The sequence below is a fragment of the Macaca fascicularis genome, chromosome 14, assembly GCF_037993035.2.
Source record: "Macaca fascicularis isolate 582-1 chromosome 14, T2T-MFA8v1.1".
NCBI classification, from domain to species: domain Eukaryota; kingdom Metazoa; phylum Chordata; class Mammalia; order Primates; family Cercopithecidae; genus Macaca; species Macaca fascicularis.
This window is the reverse complement of record NC_088388.1, coordinates 18101752-18121391: the sequence shown is the minus strand read 5'-3', so window position 1 is coordinate 18121391 and position 19640 is coordinate 18101752. Positions and strand designations below refer to the sequence as shown.

The 19640-nt window shown below is 41.5% G+C and overlaps 2 protein-coding genes and 1 pseudogene across 25 annotated transcripts in view; 1 reads left to right on the top strand and 2 right to left on the bottom strand.

Annotated features, from left to right (window-relative positions):
- AGBL2 (AGBL carboxypeptidase 2) overlaps positions 1 to 1458 on the bottom strand; it is a 75592-nt gene extending 74134 nt beyond the window's left edge. For 12 of the 13 annotated variants that reach the window (XR_012423231.1, XR_012423233.1, XR_012423234.1 and 9 more), the window contains exons 1-3: positions 993 to 1458; positions 719 to 851; positions 384 to 447 (exon numbers count right to left, since the gene is read on the bottom strand). Coding sequence is in view for 6 of the 13 variants with exons in the window: in XM_065529482.2 (XP_065385554.1) it covers positions 384 to 447; positions 719 to 751 (97 nt within the window). In the remaining 7 variants the exon portion in view is untranslated. Of the gene's footprint in view, positions 1 to 383; positions 448 to 718; positions 852 to 941 lie in introns of all 13 variants that reach the window. The other variant, XM_045370505.3, reaches the window with a different exon arrangement.
- A 1157-nt stretch (positions 1459 to 2615) lies between these two features.
- Positions 2616 to 19640, bottom strand: part of FNBP4 (formin binding protein 4) — a 54225-nt gene continuing 37200 nt past the window's right edge. For 3 of the 12 annotated variants that reach the window (XR_012423230.1, XR_012423224.1, XR_012423227.1), the window contains 7 exons: positions 18754 to 18887; positions 17590 to 18436; positions 10530 to 10840; positions 10090 to 10234; positions 9022 to 9359; positions 6018 to 6175; positions 2616 to 3608 (listed from right to left, as the gene is read on the bottom strand). Coding sequence is in view for 3 of the 12 variants with exons in the window: in XM_005577917.5 (XP_005577974.1) it covers positions 3518 to 3608; positions 6018 to 6175; positions 9022 to 9359; positions 10090 to 10234; positions 10530 to 10840; positions 17590 to 17777; positions 18754 to 18887 (1365 nt within the window). In the remaining 9 variants the exon portion in view is untranslated. Of the gene's footprint in view, positions 3609 to 6017; positions 6176 to 9021; positions 9360 to 10089; positions 10235 to 10529; positions 10841 to 11801; positions 11902 to 17589; positions 18888 to 19640 lie in introns of those variants that run through there. The other 9 variants (XM_005577917.5, XM_005577915.5, XM_005577916.5 and 6 more) reach the window with 5 other exon arrangements.
- LOC135967293 (small nucleolar RNA U13) lies at positions 13604 to 13695 on the top strand (annotated as a pseudogene).

The window sequence follows — 19640 nt, the reverse complement described above, 5'->3', positions numbered from 1 at the left end:
AAAATTTATATAGGAAGGCAAAGACTCAAGAACAGCCATGACACTTTTGAAGAACAAGGTGGGAAGATATGTCTTTCCAGATAAAGACTATTTTAATGCCATATAGTAATTAAGAGACAGTGATATTGATAAAGGATAGACAGACCAACGGAATAGACAGCCCAGAAACAGATCTTTGTATTAAGTGATGCTTTCTACTTGACAGAGGTGACCCTGCAGATCAATGGGGAAAGGAAGTACTTTGCAATAATGGTAGAGGAAAAAATATTTATTTGTCAATGCAAATTATTTATTAGTCTACCTAAGTGCAACCCTCTCAGCTAACGAAGCAATTTTCCTCTCGAGTCCAGGAAAGGTGATACTAGACAAGAACATGGTATTACCTTTAAAGTAGCCATAATATTGGAGGTGACGGTACATAAAGTCTTCATAAGGATCAGGAATAGTCTGTGAAAGGAAAGGCCACTTCAGTCAAGATGTTTTCAAACCATAATGGACTCAGCAAAAAGTACACGAGCGTTGTTGCATGTGACTAAACTAAACTAAACCAAGCAAACTGCATTCCTGCGAATTATTCTATTGTGGGGATCAAGATCTCCAGCTGGGAAAAGATGCCACCAGAACATCCCTTCTTATCTAGTAGCAGATTTCTGTGGAGCTCCCAAAGAAATGGAGTTCCCCGAAGAAATTTCTGTGGCTTTCTGTGCTGTGTACCGACCTGCTTTAGGTGCGTTTCCAAGGCTGGGAACATGTTACTTCTGGATGATAGGATGAAAACTAGTCAGTGACATTAGCGTCCAGTCGCAAATCCTGCCCAATTTCCAAATAGGCAGCTGATTACACACGAGAAGCTACAAAGCCAGAACAGGACAAGTGAAAAACTGCCAATACCTCCCCGGGCGCCCCCCAGCTCCCTCTTGACTTCAGAAAACCCTGCCAACCCAGCTTCTCCGCAGCTCAACAAGATGGTCACGCCGAGGCCAGAGGTGCACCTGAGACGGGGAGGGCGGCGTGTCTTCCCGCCTCTTCTTCCCAAGGTGCTGGCCCCATGGTTCCCTTTCCCTGAGAAGGGAGATGCTCGCCACAGGAAAGTGAAAGAAATGGGGATGGGAGCACGCGACGGAGTCGTCTCGGTCAGTGTCGATGGAAAAAGGTCAGGGGGTTGGGATAGCGGGCCCTTTAGGGTTCAGAGGAACCTGGTCCGGGCCAGGTGGTGAGGGGGTTTCCTAAGCGTAGGAAGGGGGAAGGAGAACAGAAACTTCTCAGGAGGGCAGAGCGATGGGTGCGACCGCCTTCGCGCCCTGGCCCGTCCCAAGCAGCACGGATGGGTGCGGCAGAGAAGCCCCAGCGAGGCAGGCGGCCACCGCACTTAGGTACAGAGGCCAAGCAGTGTGTGGGTAAGAGGCCAAACTAGCTGCACCCGCCAGCCACTGCCGTCTGTGAGGGCCCGGGTAGCCTAGCAACCGCGAGCCGGAAGCGGAAAAAGGGCGGGGCGGCCGGGCGCTTCCGGCAAGCTAGGCCCCGCCCCCACGGAGGGAGCGGGCAGCCCCGGGAAGGTCTGCAGCGAGTATGGGCGGGCAGCGGCGATTCAGACTCATTTTTCACTTCATACATTACAGCCCCAACCTGGGAATCGAAACCGCATTGATGAGTACGATGCCAGTAGCCTTCAACATATTTCCAAGCTCGTTTGCTGTTGGCTTTAGATAATTGTTGTGCATGCTTTGCTCTAAGCTGCTGCTTCTTTCACCTTGTGTCCACTCCATAGCTAGAATGGAAAAATTACCTTCTACACTGAAAATCTTAAGAAACGAAGCTAGCAAATTCAAATCACACATTTTGATTAGGTTTAACAAATTAATTATATGCATAGAAATATACTCCAGGCAGGGCGCGGTGGCTCACGCCTGTAATCCCAGAACTTTGGGAGGCCGAGGCAGGCGGATCACCTGAGGTCCGCAGTTTGAGACCAGCCTGACCAACCTGGAGAAACCCCGTCTCTACTAAAAATACGAAATTAGCTGGGCATGGTAGTGCATGCCTGTAATCCCAGCTACTCGGGAGGCTGAGGCAGGGGAACCACTTGAATCCGGGAGGTGGAGGTTGCAGTGAGCCTAGATCGCGCCATTGCACTCCAGCCTGGGCAACAAGAGCGAAATTATCTCAAAAAAAAAAAAAAAACAAGAACAAAAAAATAAATATACTACAATAAAATTCAAACGTGTCTTTGGTTAACTATATATGAATATAACCGTATCTGATACTTTTATCAATGGGGGAAAAAGCTATAAAGCAACTTTTTTCAAAATGTTAACCATATTACATCATTGCCAGGAATTAAGTAGGTCAAATATTATCTAACATGGCTATTAACCAATCTAGATATTATAGATAATATTAGACCCCAAAACTTGGATCACATAGCACCATCTGGGACTAGAAGCCTGTTTGTCTAAACTGGCCCCACCACTCCCCATTCAAGATCTGCTCTTTTTCTTGAAAGCTGTTCTTAAATGTTTGCACCTTGCATTGTATATGCTTAGAAAAAAAAAAAAACAAGTCTTGGTTACATAATCGGAATAACAGGTGTTGATGAGCAAAAGGATAACCCATCAGAATTATAAAAAAAGCTTTATTAGTGCATATATACAAATTTACAAGGTCAGAAACTGGAGAAATACAAAGAGCTTTAAAACACAATTTGCCGTTTCCTCAGTTTAAAGTGACTTTTACCTGATTGTGATACAATAGAAAGTACAGAACAGTAAACTGCTTTTTAAATACTGGAATTTTATGGAGAATACATTCACATAAAGAAAGGAGGTGAATTTTGTTTTGGAACAAGGTTAAGACAATGGAGACATTAATACACAGACTGTCTCTTTGCATTTACTGCCACATACTTGGGGGGAAATTCTCAAAATCAACGATATGAACACCTGCTGCTGCTTGTATGCCACCTAGTGTGCGAAACGACTGAGCTACCAGTTCTAGAATTTATGAGAACTACTCTAAAGAGTGTGGCCATCTATCAGCACGAGGTAAACCACTTAGACCTCAGTACTTCAGGGGTGGCCGACTAGAGAAGAGAGGTCAGAAAAAGATTCAGACAATTCCAGTCAAGCAAGGTAGAATGCAGAGCTGCCTTCTGAATTGCACTTGTTCTGGAGGAGAAGTTAATTCTTCACTTTTGTCAGGGAGTCCTCTACAGAGGTGTTATCCTCATGAACCACATGTTCTTCAAGATTGATGAGGTTAATATACCTAACATGCTAAGTTTGCCAGTTTGAGAATAAAGGCAGCATGGTCAAAGCAATTCCAATCACCTCATCCCTTAGCAAAACAGAAAAATTACATTTCACAAAAGTGAAAACTTTGTATGCATACACTCTTGCCCAGAAAATTTATAAGATCTCCCCCATAACATTTATAGTTTATTTGACAATAAAACTGGTTAAGACTTTGAACTGAACACAAAACAAGTAATAATACAAAAAAAGTTTTAAAAACTTAAAAACTATGTGTTTGGAGTCATTTTCCTTCGCTTTAGTCTTGCTCTCCAATCCTCAGGAAGGGCTTCAAAATTAGCATTTCTCTCTGCCATGCCACTGTGAAAACAACATACAGATTATTTTAGTGGAAAGAAAAATTAACAGAGGTATTCATTTCCTAGCAAATAAAAATCTAACAAATTAAAAACCTGATCACATCTATGTTTATGAAAATCTTTTGTTTCTCAGCCAAATATCAGTATATTCTTCATCAAACTTCTTCATTCTGATAGGTCAACCAAACACTCTCCTGGTTTTATGTATATGTCTAAGCGCATATTTATTTATTTATTATTGATTGATTGAGATGGAATTTTGCTCTTGTTGCCCAGGCTGGAGTGCAATGGTGTGATATCGGCTCACCGCAACCTCCGCCTCCCAGGTTCAAACGACTCCTGCCTCAGCCTCCCCTTAAAGTAGCTGGGATCCCCAGAGTAGCTGGAATTACAGGCATGCGCAACCACGCCTGGGTTTGTTTTTTTTTTTTAATTTTTTTTAGTAGAGACAGGGTTTCTCCATGTTGGTGAAGCTGGTCTCAAACTCCCAACCTCAGGTGATTTGCCTGCCTTGGCCCCCCAAAGTGCTGGGATTACAGGCGTGAGCCACCATGCCTGGCCTTATTTATTTTATATAAATATACCTCCAGTAACCATTAAAGGCACACTGAAGAAATAAAACACGTTCTACTAAAGTTTTTCTTAGCCCATAGGAGTTATGATTCTTCAGGGCAAATATATCTAACCCTCAATCTACCAACAGGGACCCTTGGATCTAACTTTTTTTTTCTTTTTTTTTTTTTTTGAGATGGAGTCACGCTCTGTTGCCCAGACTGGAGTGCAGTGGCATGATCTCGGCTCACTGCAACTTCTGCCTCCTAGGTCCAAGTGATTCTCCTGCCTCAGCCTCCCGAGTAGCTGGTACTACAGGCGCCCACCACCACGTCCAGCTAATTTTTGTATTTTTAGTAAAGACAGGGTTTCACTATGTTGGCCAGGCTGGTCTCGAACTCCTGACCTCATGATCCACCCACCTCAGCCTCCCAAAGTGCTGGGATTACAGGCGTAAGCCACTGTGCCCAGTCGGATCTAGTATTTTTGAGTTTCTCTTTCAAGTAGTTTTATTTGTAAGTATTAAAATTCAAATTGTATCTTGCAGTTAACAGAATGGATGCATTAGATCCTTTAATAAAAAATAAGCCAGAACCTATCAGGGATGAATTTGAAATCTGGCATCAGTATTAGACAGCTGTGTTCTAGTTTATACATTGACAACTGATGAACAGTGAGTTGCAGTCAAAGAATGCTGCCCATTTCAGAATGTATACCTTTAAAACAAGGAAAATATGAAATAAAAAATTGTATTTGCTGTGTCTTAAGTCTTTAAAATTTCTAGAATTTTTGAGAAAGCCATCTTCCTGCCTCAGCCTCCCAAGCATCTAGGACTATAGGTGTGAGCAACAGTGCCCAGCCAACATGTGTTTTGTTTTTTTTTTTTGGCGATGGAGTCTTGCTGTGTTGTCCAGGCTGGAGTGCAAAACTGCAGTCTTGGCTCACTGCAACCTCCGCCTCGTGGGTTCAAACAATTCTTCTGCCTCAATGATTACAAGCGTTCACCACCAGGCCCAACTAATTTTTGTACTTTAGAGATGGGGTTTTACCATGTTGACCACGCTGGTCTTGAATTCCTGATCTCGTGATCTGCCTGCGTTGGCCTCCCAAACTGCTGGGATTACAGGCGTGAGCCACCGCGCCCGGCCCAACATGTGCTTTCATCATAAAAAACATTTCTAACCTGAGTGTGGTGGCTCACTTATAATCCCAACACTCTGGGAGGCTGAGGCGCAATTACTTGAAGCCAGTTCTCCCTATCCTTTTATTCTAGTCAAGCAAGGTAGTGAAGGATTTTCTTACCTAAAAGAGGTTCATTTAGTTCCTAGTGTGGTGTGCTCACTCATTAACTTCTATTCTAGAATAAGTGCAATTCAGAAGGCAGCTCTGTATTCTACCTTGCTTAACTGAAATATAGGGATAGGGGGAAAACTTTATTCTAATACTGTAAATTATTTGTAAAATAAGTTAATGTGTGTGTGTATAAAAGGGTCTAATTCTATAAATTATTTGTAAAATAAGTTTACATGTTGTGTGTGTGTGTGTGCATAAAAGGTTCCACTGGATCTAGATAGTAAATGATGTACTGAGTTGAGACAGGTCTTTGCCTAAGATCAACAATCAACTGGACAAAATACTACAACTCTGTTGTTTCTGATTTTGAAAAAAGGCTAGACCATAATTTCTATAAGGCATTAAACATGTTTATAAATAAGAAACATTTAGATAAATTTACAAGCTGTGATTTTAAGAATATGTCTATTCTAATGCATCTGTAACAACCACAACCTACTCCATCTCATAGTAGGTCTCAACCTAGTCTAAAACCCCATCTCATCTGTGTTCCCTTTTCTTTTACCTAACCAGCTGCTGCTGTTTCCACTCTTCAATTCGCTTCTGTGCAGTTGATTCTCGATCCTCTTCACTGGAACTAGAATTGTCCTCTTCATCTAACTCACGCTGGATACTCTGCCACTTTTTTACCAAAGATGGCATTTTGGTTTTACTCTTCTTTGCCTGTAACGAAGGTTAAAGGTCAAAAGGAATATAAAACATAAAATAAGGATAAGAGTCCTCTACAATGGAGGTCAGGATCCTTTTCCCAGTTCTAAAGAATATGCACATTTTAAAAAAGAAAGTAAATACCATTCCAAGTTCTTGCCATAAATTTCTTACGAACTATAAATGAAAAGGCTTGGTTAAAAATCTATGAAGCTGAGCGGGGCGCGGTGGCTCAAGCCTGTAATCCCAGCACTTTGGGAGGCCGAGACAGGCGGACCACGAGGTCAGGAGATTGAGACCATCCTGGCTAACATGGTGAAACCCCGTCTCTACTAAAAAAATACAAAAAACTAGCCAGGCGAGGTGGCGGGCGCCTGTAGTCCCAGCTACTTGGGAAGCTGAGGCAGGAGAATGGTGTAAACCCGGGAGGCGGAGCTTGCAGTGAGCTGAGATCTGGCCACTGCACTCCAGCCTGGGCGACACAGCGAGACTCCATCTCAAAAAAAAAAACAAAAAAACAAAAAAACTATAAAGCTTTGTAAATGTGGTATTTTATAAAATCAGGTCATATAAATTTCCTTTAACCTCCCCATCCTATGCGATTCAAAATACTGCCTTTATCACATCTCAGAATTAGTGTTCCCATTTTCAAATTTTAAATAGATGCAGTGTTCTTATCAAGTGACTAAAAAAAAAAAAGCTAAAAAATAAAGCTGGAAAGAGCAACAAAGCAAATTGCCATATTAGCTGGGGGCGGTTGATGGCAGGCGTCTGTAGTCCCAGCTACTTGGGAGGCTGAGGCAGGAGAATCCCTTGAACGTGGGAGTCAGTTTGCAGTGAGCCAAGATTGCACCATTGCACTGCAGCCTGGGCAGCACAGCGAGACTCTGTCTCAAATAAATAAATAAATATCCATAATTAAATATGAAAAAAAGCAAAGAGATTTAAAAAAACATCTGCCAGGCATGGTGGTTCACACCTGTAATCCCAGCACTTTGGGAGGCCGAGGCGGGTGGATGACGAGGTCAGGAGATCAAGACCATCCTGGCTAACACGGTGAAACCCCGTCTCTACTAAAAACACAAAAAATTAGCCGGGCATGGTGGCAGGCGCCTGTAGTCCCTGCTACTCAGGAGGCTAAAGCAGGAGAATGGCGTGAACCTGGGAGGTGGAGCTTGCAGTGAGCCGAGATCGCGCCACTGCACTCCAGCCTCGGCGACAGAGCGAGACTCTGTCTCAAAAAAATCAATGAGGCCAGGCATGGTGGGTCACACCTGCAATCTCAGCACTTTGGGAGGCCAAGGTGAGTGGATCACTTGAGGCCAGGAGTTCAAGACCAGCCTGGCCAACATGACAAAAACTCGTCTCTACTAAAAATATAAAAAATACAAAAATGAGCCTGGCATGGTGGTACACATGCCTGTAGTCCCAGCTACTCAGGAGGCTGAGGCATGAGAACTGCTTGAACTGGGAGGTAGAGGTTACAGTGAGCAGAGAGCATGCCACTGCATGCCAGCCTGGGTGACAGAGACTCTGTCTCCTTTCCCCCCGCCAAAAAAATCAATGATGCAGTTAGTTCTAAGAGAAGGTATAATGGTATAATTTTTTTCTTCTTTTCGCTTACCTTCATTGTCTAAATTGTCTATAATAAACATGCATTTTCCCCCACTTTTGAGACTCTCTCTCTTTGTAAATGTGGTATTTTATAAAATCAGGTCATATAAATTTCCTTTAACCTCCCTACCCTATGCAATTCAAAATACTGCCTTTATCTTGTCTCCTCAGAATTACAGTGTTCCCGTTTTCAAATTTTAAATAGATGCAGCGTTCCTATCAAATGATTAAAAAAAAAAAAGGTAAAAAATAAAGCTGGAAAGACCAACAAAACAAATTGCCATATTAGCTGGGGGTGATGGCAGGTGTCTCCGACTCAAAAAAAAAAGGAAAAAAAAAAAAAAAATTATCATAGATGCATTTTTCCCTTATCTACTCCCAAGCCACCCCCTGCCAGAAGAAAGGTTCTACAAAAGCAGAGGGTTTTTTTTTTTTTTTTTTGGTCTGTTTGATTTACTGCTAAATCCTAAGCCCCTAGGGAGAGTATCTGACAAATATATTAGACATTGATAAGACCAATTTTTATCTTTTTTTTTTTTAAGACAGTTTCACTCTTGTCGCCCAGGCTGGAATGCAGTGGTGCGATCTCAGCTCACTGCAACCTCAGTCTCCCACGTTCAAGTGACTCTCCCGCCTCAGCCTCTTTAATAGTTTATCCCTATGCTTTTTAAGAGAAGCAGTTGTATGTTTGAAGACCTGTCTGGGTGATGCTGGCTCAACAAGTAGGAGCTGACGTGACTGAGTACTGTACTCATGTGAGGACTGGGTATGGGGGCCCAAGCTGATTCTCCTCCCAGCACTTGAGACAAACAGACTTTTTGAATAAGGTCCCCTCATTGAGAAAATAAGATGGATATTTCAATTTCTTTTCTTTTTTTTTTTTGAGACGGAGTCTTGCTCTGTCACCCAGGCTGGAGTGCAGTGCCCTGACCCAGCTCACTGCAACCTCTGCCTCCTGGGTTCAAGCGATTCTCCTGCCTCAGCCTCCCGAGTAGCTGGGATTACAGGCATCCGCCACCAGGCCCAGCTAACTTTTGTATTTTTAGTAAAGACGGGGTTTCACCATGTTGGACAGGCTGGTCTTGAACTCCTGACTTCAAGTGATCTGCCCGCCTTGGCCTCCCAAAGTGCTGGGATTACAGGTGTGAGCTACGGTGCCAGTCTGAAATGGTTAATTTTATGTTATGTGAATATAACCTCAATAGAATTTTTAAAAATAAATTTTTAAAAAGGGTGATTTATTATACCTTGTCTTTCTTTCCTTTTTTTGTCTTTTCAGGTGGTGGCATTTTGGGAGCTGGTGGTGGTGGAGGAGGAGGAGGAGGAGGAGGTGGTGGTTCTATAATGGCAGTGGTAGGCACAGCACCTCGGGCCTGAACTGGTTGCAATGAAGGAGCAGTCACTCCAATTGGGACGGAACATTCTGCATAACTCATAATTGCAGGTGCTGCCGCTAGTCCAAGGTAATTTGACTGCAGGCTCATTCCTCTGGCCTGATGACCCATTCCTGCTGCTGGATGGCTAACTGGTATTGTCTGATGTCCAATTCCTGTTGCCTGGTTTCCAATCCCTGCTGCCTGGTGACCTAACACAGAAAACATAAAATTATACTATAAAAAGGACATCATGACAAGAACAGATGCAATGAAAAGAAAAGTGGGGATTAGATCACATAGAAAATAATTCCAGCATATTTTTTTCTAAAAAACATAGCCATATTTGCTAGTAGCAAAATATATTAATTTTGAATACCTTGGCATTAAACTACCTAAACATCAAAATCACCAATGTACATAAATATACAAAAGACAATCTGAAAGGATATGTGCTGAACGTTTTTTGTGTTTTTGAGACAGAGTTTTGCTCTGTCGCCCAGACTAGATGAAGTACAGCAGTGTGATCACAGCTCACTGCAGCCTCAACCTCCAGGGCTCAAGTGATCCTCTCACCTCAGTCTCCCGAGTAGCTGGGACTATAGGCGCGGACTATCATGCCTGGCTAATTTTTGTCTTTTTTGTAGACAGGCTTTTGCCATGTTGCCCAGGCTGGTCTCCAACTCCTGAGCTCAAGCAATCCACCATTCCCCCTGAAGTGCTGGAAATATAGGTGTGAGCCACTGTGCACTGCCAGCTAAACTGTTAAAAAGTGTGTGGTTTTTTTTTTTTGGTTGTTGTTTTTTAAGTAAGTAAAATAAATGCATACTGACAGTCTTTGCAATCAAGAGTCTTTAACATTTCTTTAGTTTTTATGGCACCTAATGCTGAAAAGAAAAGAAACAATACATTGAGGAAAAACCATGCTCTAATCACAATTACCTGTAGCTATAGTTGACTGGCTATACAGAACTGGAGAACTGCCAATGGTAGCTGACCTCTGAACCACTGCAGTACTAATTTCTGTAGCTTTCCTCTTTATTCCTTTAGTGGAAGAAGAACTAGAGATGGTAGAATCCACTGAACTCTGAAACACAAACATTTGTAATCAGTGGCTGAAGGTCATGGTTAAGCATAGCCTGCTCCCACCTCCTTTTCTGAGACAGGCTCTCATTCTGTTGCACGAGCTGCAGAGGTGAGATCGTGACTCACTGCAGCCTCCTGGGCTTAAGCAATCCTCCTGCCTCGACCTCCCAAAGTGCTAGGATTATAGGCCTGAGCCACTGTGCCCGGCCTTTAAACATATGCTTCTAAAATAAAACATGGTGTCAATCATGCTGCAGTCCTCAAAATCATTCAGAATGCCAAAGGGCATTACTTACCTGGCTAGTTACAACTGTGGTTTGTGCTGAAGGTTTCAAAGGGGTATCCTCCTCTGTTCCTGGGGCAGGGGGCTCCTCACTTCCCTCATCCTCCATCTCTACCTCCTGGATCTCACCATCTTCCACAGGAGGAGGTGGTGGAGGAGGGGGTGGAGGTGATTCTGGAGGTGGAGGTGGGGGTGGTGGCATTTCCAAGGGTAATGGAGGTTGAAGCACAGGAACATTTGACTGAAGGAGGGTCCAGAATGGAGTAAGTGGCATGAGTGATGAAGAAGAAACTTGACCAGAAAAGGATTCTTTGCAAAGAGAACCTATGAAAACAGGTTAAGAGTCAGGGAAAAAGCAAGACAAAAACTCCCTGGCTTATATTCATAGAAGTGTTCAACTGGTCAATAAGACAAACATTTGTAGGAACCTAGCACAGTGTACAAAACAGTATAGAATCTGGTGTCAAACAGCAGGGAGTGGCTCCTTCCTTGAAAAAAATTTGGCCCACAGGCATCTATTCTATACTGACGTTGCTAAAATATTCAACAACTCAGTTCAAAAATGACTTCCATGGAAAGATAAATTTATGAACTTCATAGCACCTTCCCCATCTGTGTTATAATTGTCCTTTGGGTCCATATTTATGGATGAGTAGAAGAAGAATATTACATCAACTCAACGAGAAATGCAGTCATCTGAATCTGTAGTTTGAAGTTTTTTATTTCAAACACTCAAAAGCTTCAACATACACAAATAAAAGTAATAGTCTGGAGTCTATTTCAAAAGTGAAGGAGTGAGTGAATAATGTGCACCTGCAATAATTATTCCATATACTTTATTTTTTAGTGAGCTAGACAAAGTGAGTGAAGATGACCCAGAATATTCATTCAAAATACTTAGGAAAATTCTACCCATTGTGTTTAATTTGGGTTACTGAATTTTAAAAATCCATTTGCAAGGTGCTACTGTCAACTATATCATTCCTTCACACCTTTGCATATATTACATTCATTTGTGAAATCACAGAGACACAAGTTAGGGACGGCAATTTTTACTTTTGTGATGATAAAAGAGAAATTTAGGAAGATAAATCTTCAAAGTATATAACTCAGATTTTTTAAAACTGCAGAGGTTTTGAAATTGCTGTTGAAGTCTACATTACGAAATTGCAGCTGAAAAGTTGCAGGATCAGCTTTCCTCAAACTTTGTAAAAGCCATCATTGATTACTGTCTTTTCTCTGCTGGGAAAACCTTTAAAGATTAGAAAAAATAGGATATACTTACTTGTAGCCTTCCCCAGCCCTCTTTATCGTCAATAGGGAAGTTTCACAATATATGGGACTATTAGATATATATCCCAGGAATGTTGAAGGGGATTTTCTCCCTAAAATCATAGAATTTAGGAGTAGAAGAGACATGAGAAATCATCTATTTCAACCTCCTCAGTTAAAGGTAATGAAACCCAGGCAGGAACTAACTTGCCCAAGATCATATCAATGTTAGTGGCCAGACAAGAGCTAGAACTCAAGTCTGTTTCCTCATCTGATACTTCCTGCTTTACTAAGATGTCCTGGTGAAATACCAGGAATCCAAGAGCTTTAGACATCTCAGTCAAAAAAAAAATCTCACTTCACCTGGAGTAGATACCCAGAAGAAGTCACCTGTTAAATTTCATGGTCAAAGTGGTAGATTAAATAAGGCTCAATTATGAAAGACTCTAGGGCAAGAAGGCCATTTACACTGCTTTGCTCAAAATACACACTGGCACTCAACAAGGTAAAACAAACAAAGCAACCATTTGGGTCTTGCTCTGTTGCCCAGGCTGGAGTATAGGTGGTGTGATTATAGCTCATTCTAACCTCAAATGCTTGCTTAAGCGATCTTCCTACCTCAGCCTCCTGAATTGCTAGGACTACAGGTGTGCATCACTACACCTGGCTAATTGTTAATTTTTTTTAAGAGACAGTCTCACTGTGTTGCCCAAGCTGGTCACAAATAGAGTAGTTTTACTTTTTACGGAACAGACAGACAATACATTGTGTAAAAGACTTTAACAACATCATTCCCACGTCTCCTTAATTATTTTAAGACTGCTGCTTACTGCTACTTTTGGAAAAGGACATTGAAAAACATTCACCAGGAACATTAAGGCAGTTTTCTGGCTAAATGACCTCAAATGACTCATTAAACTTTTGTATTTGGCCATATTTAATATTAATTTATGCATTAACTTTTAGACAAAGTCAAGTATGGCCAAGCAGTCTACCTTATATAATAGTACACAAGGACTACATCGGAACTAAGTTAATAAATGTTGAGGATTAATGTCATTATTAAGGATTAAACTTCCTTGTATTAAACTAATCACAACATATAGTAGGTAAATATAAGTTAAGATTTTCTCTATTTTCTTTTTTTTTTTTTTAAAGGCTAGTCAAATGAAGCAGCGGCAATGGAGAAGAAACAAAGTCTGTAACGTTGTGATCAATTAGTTGCAAACACCACTGCACTGGGACCAGTGAGATTTTCAAATATTGGTGGATGTCTCATCTAGAAGCATAATGCAATCAACATGTTTACAATGGTGACATACCGCTATGCAGAGGAACTCAAGGAAACACAGAGTCAGTTCAAGGTTAATAATGTGGTTTACGACCTCCAACAAAGCTAATTAGAATTAACTAAACTCTGTGTAAATATGAGATTAAACTAGACTTGATAAATTTAGCCACAAACAAGGAGCATTTTTAGAATACGTGAATCCAATGCTTTTTTTCCTTTTTTTTTTTATGACAGAGTCTCACTCTGTGGCCCACGCCGGAGTGCAGTGGGGCAATCTTGGCTCACCTCCCACGTTCAAGGCAACCTTCACCTCCCAGGTTCAAGCGATTCTCCTACCTCAGCCTCCCAAGTAGCTGGGATTACAGGCCCATACCATCACACTCGACTAATTTTTGTATTTTTAGTAAGAGAGGGGGTTTCTCCATGTTGGCCAGGCTGGTCTCAAACTCCTGACCTCAAGTGATCCGTGTGCCTTGGCCTCCCAAAGTTCTGGGATTACAGATGTGAGCCACCGCACCCGGCCTCTGCTTTTGTGTTTCATAAGCACTTCAAATTCTCATGTACAATGTGTCTCCCTCAAACTTTGTTATGAGGTCTGCACATTACCCGTCTCACATGAAAATAAATAATAAAAATACTTGAATCTCCAAACTAAGTTTATTCAAAACATAAAAGCTGTGTCATAGTAACGACAATTATCTCCTTTACCTTAGGAAGACCATCAGAAAATTCTAGTTTGAATACACACGGAAGTCGTATTACAATCATGCTTCTCCTTGCTTTTAAATTTAACCTAGTTGGTATTTTTGCTGTTTAAGAGAATATTTAAGTCTGAAGCCCAAGCAGAGGTTAAAATGGTATACACAGCTTTTTTTTTTTTTTTTAGACGGACTCTTACACTTGTTGCCCAGGTTGGAGCGCAATGGTGCGATATTGGCCCACCACAACCTCCACAGCCTGGGTTCAAGCGATTCTCCTGCCTCTGCCTCCCGAGTAGCTAGGATTACAGGCATGCCACCACACCCGGCTAATTTTGTATTTTTAGTAGAGACAGGGTTTCTACATGTTGGTCAGGCTGGTCTTGAACTCCTGACCTCAGGTGATCCTCCTGCCTCAGCCTCCCAAAATGCTGGGATTACAAGCATGAGCCACCATGCTCGGCCTAAGCAGCTTTTATTACATGCTAAAAGATTTAAAAGCTACAAGCTTAAAACTGAATATGTTATGAGCATACAAATTCTTCATTTTTTTTTTCTTTTAAAGACAGAGTCTCACTCTGTTGCCCAGGCTGGAGTGCAGAGGTGCAATCTGAGTTCACTGTAATCTCTGCCTCCTGGGTTCAAGTGATTCTCCTGCATCAGCCTCCTGAGTAGCTGGGATTACAGGCACCTGCCACCACACCTGGCTAATTTTTGTATTTTTAGTAGAGACGGGGGTCACCATGTTGGCTGGTCTCAAACTCCTGACCTCAAGTGATCCGTGCACATTGGCCTCCCAAAGTGCTGGCATTACAGCTGTGAGCCACTGTGTCTGGCCAAAATTAATTTTTTAAAGCTCCCATTTTTCCTTTTTCTTTTGGAGACAGGATCTCACTTTGTTGTTCAAGCTACAGTGCAATGGTGTGAATATAGCTCACTGCAGCTTCAACCTACCAGGCTCAAGTGATCCTTCCCACCTCAGCCTTCCAAGTAGCTAGGACCACCACCAAGCTAGGCTAATATTTTGCAAAGATGGGGTCTTGCCATGTTGCCCAGGGTGGTTTTGAATTCCTGAGCTCAAGTGATCCTCCTGCCTCAAACTCCCAAAGTGCTGGAATTACAGGCATGAGTCACTGCACCTAAGAACCTTGTTTCTCTAGGCGTTTTTCTTTTTAGATAAGAGTTGTGCTCTGTCACCCAGGCTGGAATGCAATGGCGTGATCTTGGCTCACTGCAACCTTTGCCTCACAGGTTCAAGTGATTCTCGTGCCTCAGCCTCCCGAGTAGCTGGGATTACAGGCGCCTGCCACCACGCCCAGTTAATTTTTGTACTTTTAGTAGAGACAGGGTTTCACCATGTTGCCCAGGCTGGTCTTGAACTCCTGACCTCAGGTGATTCACCTGCCTGAGCCTCCCAAAGTACTGGGATTACAGGCATGAGCCACTGCACCCGGCCTAGGCATCTTTATTTCTATGTATAGAAAGCCTTCCTTAATTTTCCCCCAAATAGAAATTATTGTTTAGTATTTTGAATGAAGAGCTCAGTTTAGCAATTTAAAGCAAGAAATTATACAAATTGTTCCATAGAGATTAAAAAGAAAAAGCAGCTAAACTTCACCTAAGTGACATAAGCCCAATATAATAGATACATTGGATATCTTGAACCCAACTCATCTTTAGAACCCACTCCATCTTTAAAATCATAATGTTAAATTCAAACACTGAAACAATAAATAATGATTAAAAATGACTTAGAAAAATAAATAGAACGTTGAAACTTCCTTGGCTTCTCACAGTGTAATTTTGCACTCCTTCCCCGACTTTATTTTTGAGACAGGGTCTTGCTCTCTGTCGCTCAGGCTGGAGTGCAGTGGTTCAATTATGGCTCACTACAGCCTCTAAATCCTGGGCTTGAGCAATCTTCCCACCTCAACCTCTCAAATAGCTGGCACTACAGGCGTGGGCCACTAACTATACCTGGCTAACTTTTAAAACAATTTTCTAAAGAGACAGGGCATTGCTGTGTTTTGCTTTTTCTCTTCTTTAAAAGACAGCTGGTTTTAACCACCACTGAGTTGACTAAGAGCTCTCTTTATTAGGCTTAGAACTGTTGATTATTGCTCTTAAATCTCACAGACCTTAGTGTAAGATTTGGATTTTACTTAGATCAAGTTTATCCTGCAATTCTAGGGGTTCTCAATAAAGAGAGGCTGAAGAATATAATCTGTTTTACCAGTGGCTTTTTCCTACACTACAACTAGTTCTGTTTTAATTAAATAGGAATGGCTCAAGAGCCTCCTTTTACCAGACAGCATCAACTATGTGTGTCATAAAAGGAGAAAACAGCTTAATACTAATCTCAAGTGTTCACAGAACACTCAGAATTGGTAACAGTGGCATTTTCAACTGTGGAACACAGAAGGGACATTGACAGTGGTCAGGAGTGGAGCCACCTATCCAGAACCATGATCAAGCCTCTTCAGTTCATTAACTACTAAAAAGCAAACGAAAAGAACCAATATATTATTAGACATGTCTATCACTGCTACCAAAAGAGAGGAAAAATATTCAAAAGAAAATCTCTTCATGTAAAAGAGAAGGAAAATGCCCCGTAAGTTGAAAAAATGCACTTCTAAAACGTGAAGTAGAATAAAATCGGTCTTTTGCTATGTTCTAAAATTATCACTGCAGTTGTACGTGACCTGCTGACGATTCCTAGGCTATTTAAGAAGTTAACAACATCATCTGGCACACAACCAGTTTCATTTGGTACATTACTAGTGCCTTTCTACTATGATCAGGGAGCCAGTAGAGTACAAGCATCAACTTGGATAAGTATCAGACAAAATAATTCAGCTCCTAACTCTGTTATTGACAAATTTCACTTTTCCAAATTTTCAAAGATCTACTATTATAGACTCTTGCCTTCATATGCCATCAGTTTAACAAATAGCTACCAATTCTTAAGATTAAAAGGTAGAAGTTTCTTTACACACAGGAAAATTTTTAAAAACTAAAAACAAAAAAGGTAAAGGTTAATTGAAGTCTTGAGTATGCTTCATTATTCACTTATATTCGTCATTCCAGGAAGAGAATGAAAGGGGGAAAAATTGCTTCTTTAATAATGTGGCAGTCAAGTTGAGGCTCTTCTGAAGAGCTATCAGATCCTTAAAGGAACTGGGGAGCATGAAAGCCTATCCTTTAAAAAACTAAATTCTTCTAAGAGTACCTTAAAAATGGAATGATCCATCCTATTGTCAATTGTTTTAGACCAGAGAAGATTGCTTGTGATTTTTAATGATCAACTATTTTGCTTCTCTGAAACAAGCACTAATGGCATTTCTTCATATCATTTTGATTTGTACCAATCATCCTTTTTGTAAGATTAGTGGAGGTGAGAAATGAGGCTGCAATATGAACAGACTAAGTGTTGTATAGAAATGTAGAACAAATCTCAGCATGCCACATATATTGATAGTTTATCTAGTTCTTTAGCACTAATTAGCATTCCTATTTTTGGAGACCCACAGTTTAGTCAGGGGCATGATAGAATGGTTATAAAACAATCTTTTAAAATCAAAATCTATTGGCTTATCTTTTCATTTTGGGGCATAGTTTTATACATGATAACAATAGTATGTTGATTTCCAACCATAATAACTCATGCATTCCTTGTTTTAGTTCACATCACTATTCTCAATCAGAAGCTTATATTATTATGATATAAAATCTGTTCTTTTAATGATGTAAATTAGTAAGATTTTTCTTCTAAAGTCATTTCTGCGCAATTAGTACAAGGTAAATTGTCCCACCTGTGGAAGTTTCAGAGGATTCTGTAGAATTTGAATCAGTGGCAGTTTTGTCTTTCAAGGTCTGTTTGGCAAGAGTCTCATCTCTACTTTCTTGTGCTTGGCTTTCTTCTTCTTCCTCTTCACCATCTGGAAACTCCCACTGAGACTCGCCCGACTGTTCGTTTACATAGAAATACCGTCTATGATCCCTAAATTACAAGAAAGAAAACACATGTTTTAAAACCCATTCTCCTACAAAGACACTTCCATTTGGTCCTGTCCCAGGACAGCAGTCTGCTCTCACAGGGACGAACCTCTTAATGGACTGCTATTCACAAAGGCAACAAAGAGCTTTGACAACTGAGAATGGAGAACCAAGGATAATTCAAAGCTATTTGCACTGCCAGCAACTCTGTGAATACAGCCCTGAACCCTCTCACTCCAACAGATGAGACTTAGAAAACATTTTTCTCTTTTTTTGTTATTTGCCAATGCATAACAGGGTTTCAAGTTTCATTAATGAAGGGACTCAATCGCCTAGAACACTAATTTCCCTTCCAAAGAAGAGAACAACGAAGTTTGTGAAAGGTGACTCTTCCCCTCTTGGACCGTGGAATTCACATTTCATATTCTTGATATCAAACACAGTGAAAGCTAAAGAGAGGGAGAGGATCTGGGAGCTGAAAAATAAAAGAGCAAAGATTTCAAATAACGAAAAAAAAAATCAAGAAAAGCCAAATATATAAAGAAATGTTTTCATCTGACCTGCTGGCAGAGGATAGTAATCTTGTTCTTCATTCACATCTTCAGCCACGAAGTTTTCCTTAACTTCACCGAGGTTAATCAGGAGTAGTTGCTTCCAGAGGTCCTGTAAAGCGCACAGAGCTCTCGCATGCGCTTAACCCCCAAGCCCGCCCTACTCCGTGCAACACTCTGGAGAGTAAAAACCAGCTTTGTCCATATCTTGGGAAAAAATCCGTTACATGGTACACTTTAAACACTGCTTTTGTTTCTCCAATGTGTGGCTGGCCAAACTTTGTGCTTGCGGTGCTTTGCCTGCCCAGCACCGCTAACTGCAGCTGCTCTCAGTCTCCAGACAGGCTGTCATGTCGTCAGATGGTGGTGATCACAAATCATGTCTGAGATGTCAAAGGTGAAAGGTGAAAAGGGGAGAAGAGTGCGTACCTGTCCCAGTGGCAGGACCAGCCTTTAGGAGTGGCGTTTATTTCATACTGTTTTAGTTGTTCTGCTGCATCCTGAAGTTTTCGTTTAAGGTAGTTTCCATTAAGAGCCCCTTCCCGCCAGTCTGCAATTCGAGTCTAGAATAAACAGACAAATAAGTTAAAGACTTGTTATTGTATGTCAGGAGACACAGGCAAAGGGGATATAAGCCTTCTGCTCCAAGACTATATCCCTATGCTCTGGCAGGAGAGTAGACCGGAGAGGAAAATAAACCCCATCTTCATCTCATAAAATAATCTTAAGGCCAGGCGCAGTGGCTCATGCCTGTAATCCCAGCACTTTGGGAGGCCAAAGCAGGTGGATCACCTGAGGTCAGGAGTTCAAGACCAGCCTGGGCAACATGGTGAGACCCTGTCTCTACTAAAAATACCAAAATTAACTGGGCGTGGTGGCAGGCGCCTGTAACCCCAGCTACACAGGAGGCTGAGGCAGGAGAATCACTGGAACCTGGGAGGCGGAGGTTGTGATGAGCCAAGATTCAAGATTGTGCCATTGCACTCCAGTCTGGGTGACAAGAGCGAAACTCCATCTCAAAAAAAAAAAAAAAAATCTTAAGTACACGACAGAGTTCTGAAAAATGAAATTGGGCTCTAGGATATTTTTTACACCACCAACTCTCTAGTATGTGTGAAAATGAGTAGTTTTGTCTTCCCCTTTGGATTTATTAAGATTGGTTTCCCCAGTAGTTTTACTTTTTTTGGGAAGATAGTTCACTTATTCCAGTACTGTTAGTAATCAGTTAAGGGTTCAGTTTTGTTTTTTTTTTTCTTTTGAGATGGACTCAGATTCTGGCTCTGTCACCCAGGCTAGAGTACAGTGGAGCGATCTCT